Source organism: Lycium barbarum, chromosome 5 (assembly GCF_019175385.1).
Source record: "Lycium barbarum isolate Lr01 chromosome 5, ASM1917538v2, whole genome shotgun sequence".
NCBI lineage: Eukaryota > Viridiplantae > Streptophyta > Magnoliopsida > Solanales > Solanaceae > Lycium > Lycium barbarum.
In genome coordinates this window covers 74,311,150-74,313,649 of record NC_083341.1, presented here as the reverse complement: position 1 = coordinate 74,313,649, position 2,500 = coordinate 74,311,150, and the positions used below count along the sequence as shown (strand labels likewise).

General features: G+C 37.1%; 1 protein-coding gene across 1 annotated transcript in view; it reads left to right on the top strand.

The window, feature by feature from the left end:
* LOC132640962 (ATP-dependent Clp protease proteolytic subunit) overlaps window positions 1-1,742 on the top strand; it is a 2,693-nt gene extending 951 nt beyond the window's left edge. Inside the window, exons 2-3 of the mRNA XM_060357770.1 lie at window positions 79-372; window positions 1,013-1,742. Of these exons, the coding sequence (XP_060213753.1) occupies window positions 79-372; window positions 1,013-1,238 (520 nt within the window). The 3' untranslated portion in view covers window positions 1,239-1,742. The remainder of the gene's footprint in view (window positions 1-78; window positions 373-1,012) is intronic.
* The last annotated feature ends 758 nt before the right edge of the window (window positions 1,743-2,500 follow it).

Here is a 2,500-nt window from a genome sequence, read left to right as displayed (position 1 = left end):
ATTGATTCACAATTTTTTGGAACCGTATGCATCAAAAGGCGCATGTACGGTTCCTAAGGGATACAATTTTACCCTAATCAACCGACTTTATCGAGAAAGATTACTTTTTTTAGGCCAAGGGATTAATAGCGAGATTTCGAATCAACTTATTGGTCTTATGGTATATCTCAGTATCGAGGATGAGACCAAAGAACTGTATTTGTTTATAAACTCTCCTGGGGGCTGGGTAATACCTGGGATCGCTATTTATGATACTATGCAATTTGTGCGACCAGATGTCCATACAGTATGCATGGGATTAGCCGCTTCAATGGGATCTTTTATCCTGGTCGGAGGAGAAATTACCAAACGTCTAGCATTCCCTCACGCTTGGCGCCAATGAGGTTTTTATTTGAGAGAAAAAAGAAGACTATGCCTTCGCCATATGAATACTAAGTAATAATAGCATGGCACTTCGAATTCGATATGATAAATTTTTGTATTGTTTTTTTTTTTTCAAAACATTAGATTCTGTATCGAGAGAGTAGTATGAGATAAGGGGTATTTCCGATTTGCTCTTATCTATCGGGAGTTCAGTTCAGCGTCACAAACTTTTTTGTTTTCATGCCGGAGAGTTCTTAACAATATTTATGTTATGAAAGAGTACGAAAAAAAAAAAAAAAAGATTTTTTCCTTATTTGATCGGATTAAAAAGAAACTTTGGGATTGCTGAATCACAGACAAAAAAAGAAAAAATAAACATATAAAGCAACGGAGCCATCATAGTATTTTTTAACTCCTCCGAAAGGAAGGATGGCAATTTGATCATTTACCCATCTGAATCTGAGTCTAATAGATTCTATTTTTCTCTTTCTTCAATAGAAAGGAGGGGGGTCAATTTTCTTGTAGAGCCGTATGCACAAAAGATGCCTGTACGGTTGTTCAATTCTATATTTTTTCTATTCTTTATCTTTCCTCTCTCTTTGCTTTATCATGCGAGATAGGGGAAGCTTTTATTTTGTTATATCATCAGGGTAATGATGCATCAACCTGCTAGTGGTTATTATGAGGCGCAAACAGGCGAATTTGTCCTGGAAGCGGAAGAACTGCTGAAACTGCGTGAAACCCTCACAAGGGTTTATGTACAAAGAACGGGCAAACCCTTATGGGTTGTATCCGAAGATATGGAAAGAGATGTTTTTATGTCAGCAACAGAAGCCCAAGCTTATGGAATTGTTGATCTTGTAGCGGTTGAATGAAAATAACATGGATTTCGCGCAAATCTGTGATTTGAGATTTTATCTTCGAATTGAATATTCTATTAAATAGAAGTAATTCATCATCATTCGGTTAGGATCAATCTAAACCAATCCATCATATTATGTATACGATTCAACATGCCAACTATTAAACAACTTATTAGAAATACAAGACAGCCAATCAGAAATGTCACGAAATCCCCCGCTCTTCGGGGGTGCCCTCAGCGTCGAGGAACATGTACTAGGGTGTATGTGCGACTCGTTTAGATCATGAGCTGGCACAAAAGCAAGAAAACGACTTTTACAGTATCAATGATCAGTACCGGTGAATGGGATAGGATGGAAAAAGGAACTCCATTCATTATTAAAAAAAAAAAACTCTATCATATCCCTCTATTGTGTATGAAGTTTATGGTTTCCGTTGGTGTAAATCCAATCACCTGAATTTAAGATGATAAGAAATTCTCCATTGGTAACAAATGGTTATCCATTAAGCGGAGGAAATCTTATTTAAAAAGCATAAAACATAAAGATTAGGTAGGTTCCCAATCTGGCAAGAACGGACTAAGAGGGTCAGCTACCCAGCAAACTTTCATAATTTACTCGACCATTAACTTCTTAAATTGTGGGAATATGAGAATCTCTTTCGTTGAATTGAAAGAATTTTCTATTGAATGGAAGATGATTTTACATCAACAAGTAAAGGAAAAAATAAATTATTTAGTACTTACTTTTTTTTTGATACTAATTCAAATTGCGTTGCTGTGTCAGAAGAAGGATAGCTATACTGATTCGGTATACTCTAAAGACGCCCTCGGTACAATATTGACGATCTCACAAAGATGCAATTTCAGTCAATTGTCATTTACTGATCTCATCTTTTACGGAATCGATCTTCTTTGACTGTACAAGAATATGTGGAGCTCAGCATGTCTGGAAGCACAGGAGAACGTTCGTTTGCTGATATTATTACCAGTATTCGATACTGGGTCATTCATAGCATTACTATACCTTCCCTATTCATTGCGGGTTGGTTATTTGTCAGCACCGGTTTAGCTTACGATGTGTTTGGAAGCCCTCGGCCAAACGAGTATTTTACAGAGAGCCGACAAGGAATTCCATTAATAACTGGCCGTTTTGATCCTTTGGAACAACTCGATGAATTTAGTAGATCGTTTTAGGAGGCCCTAATGACTATAGATCGAACCTATCCAATTTTTACAGTACGATGGTTGGCTGTTCACGGCCTAGCTGTACCTACC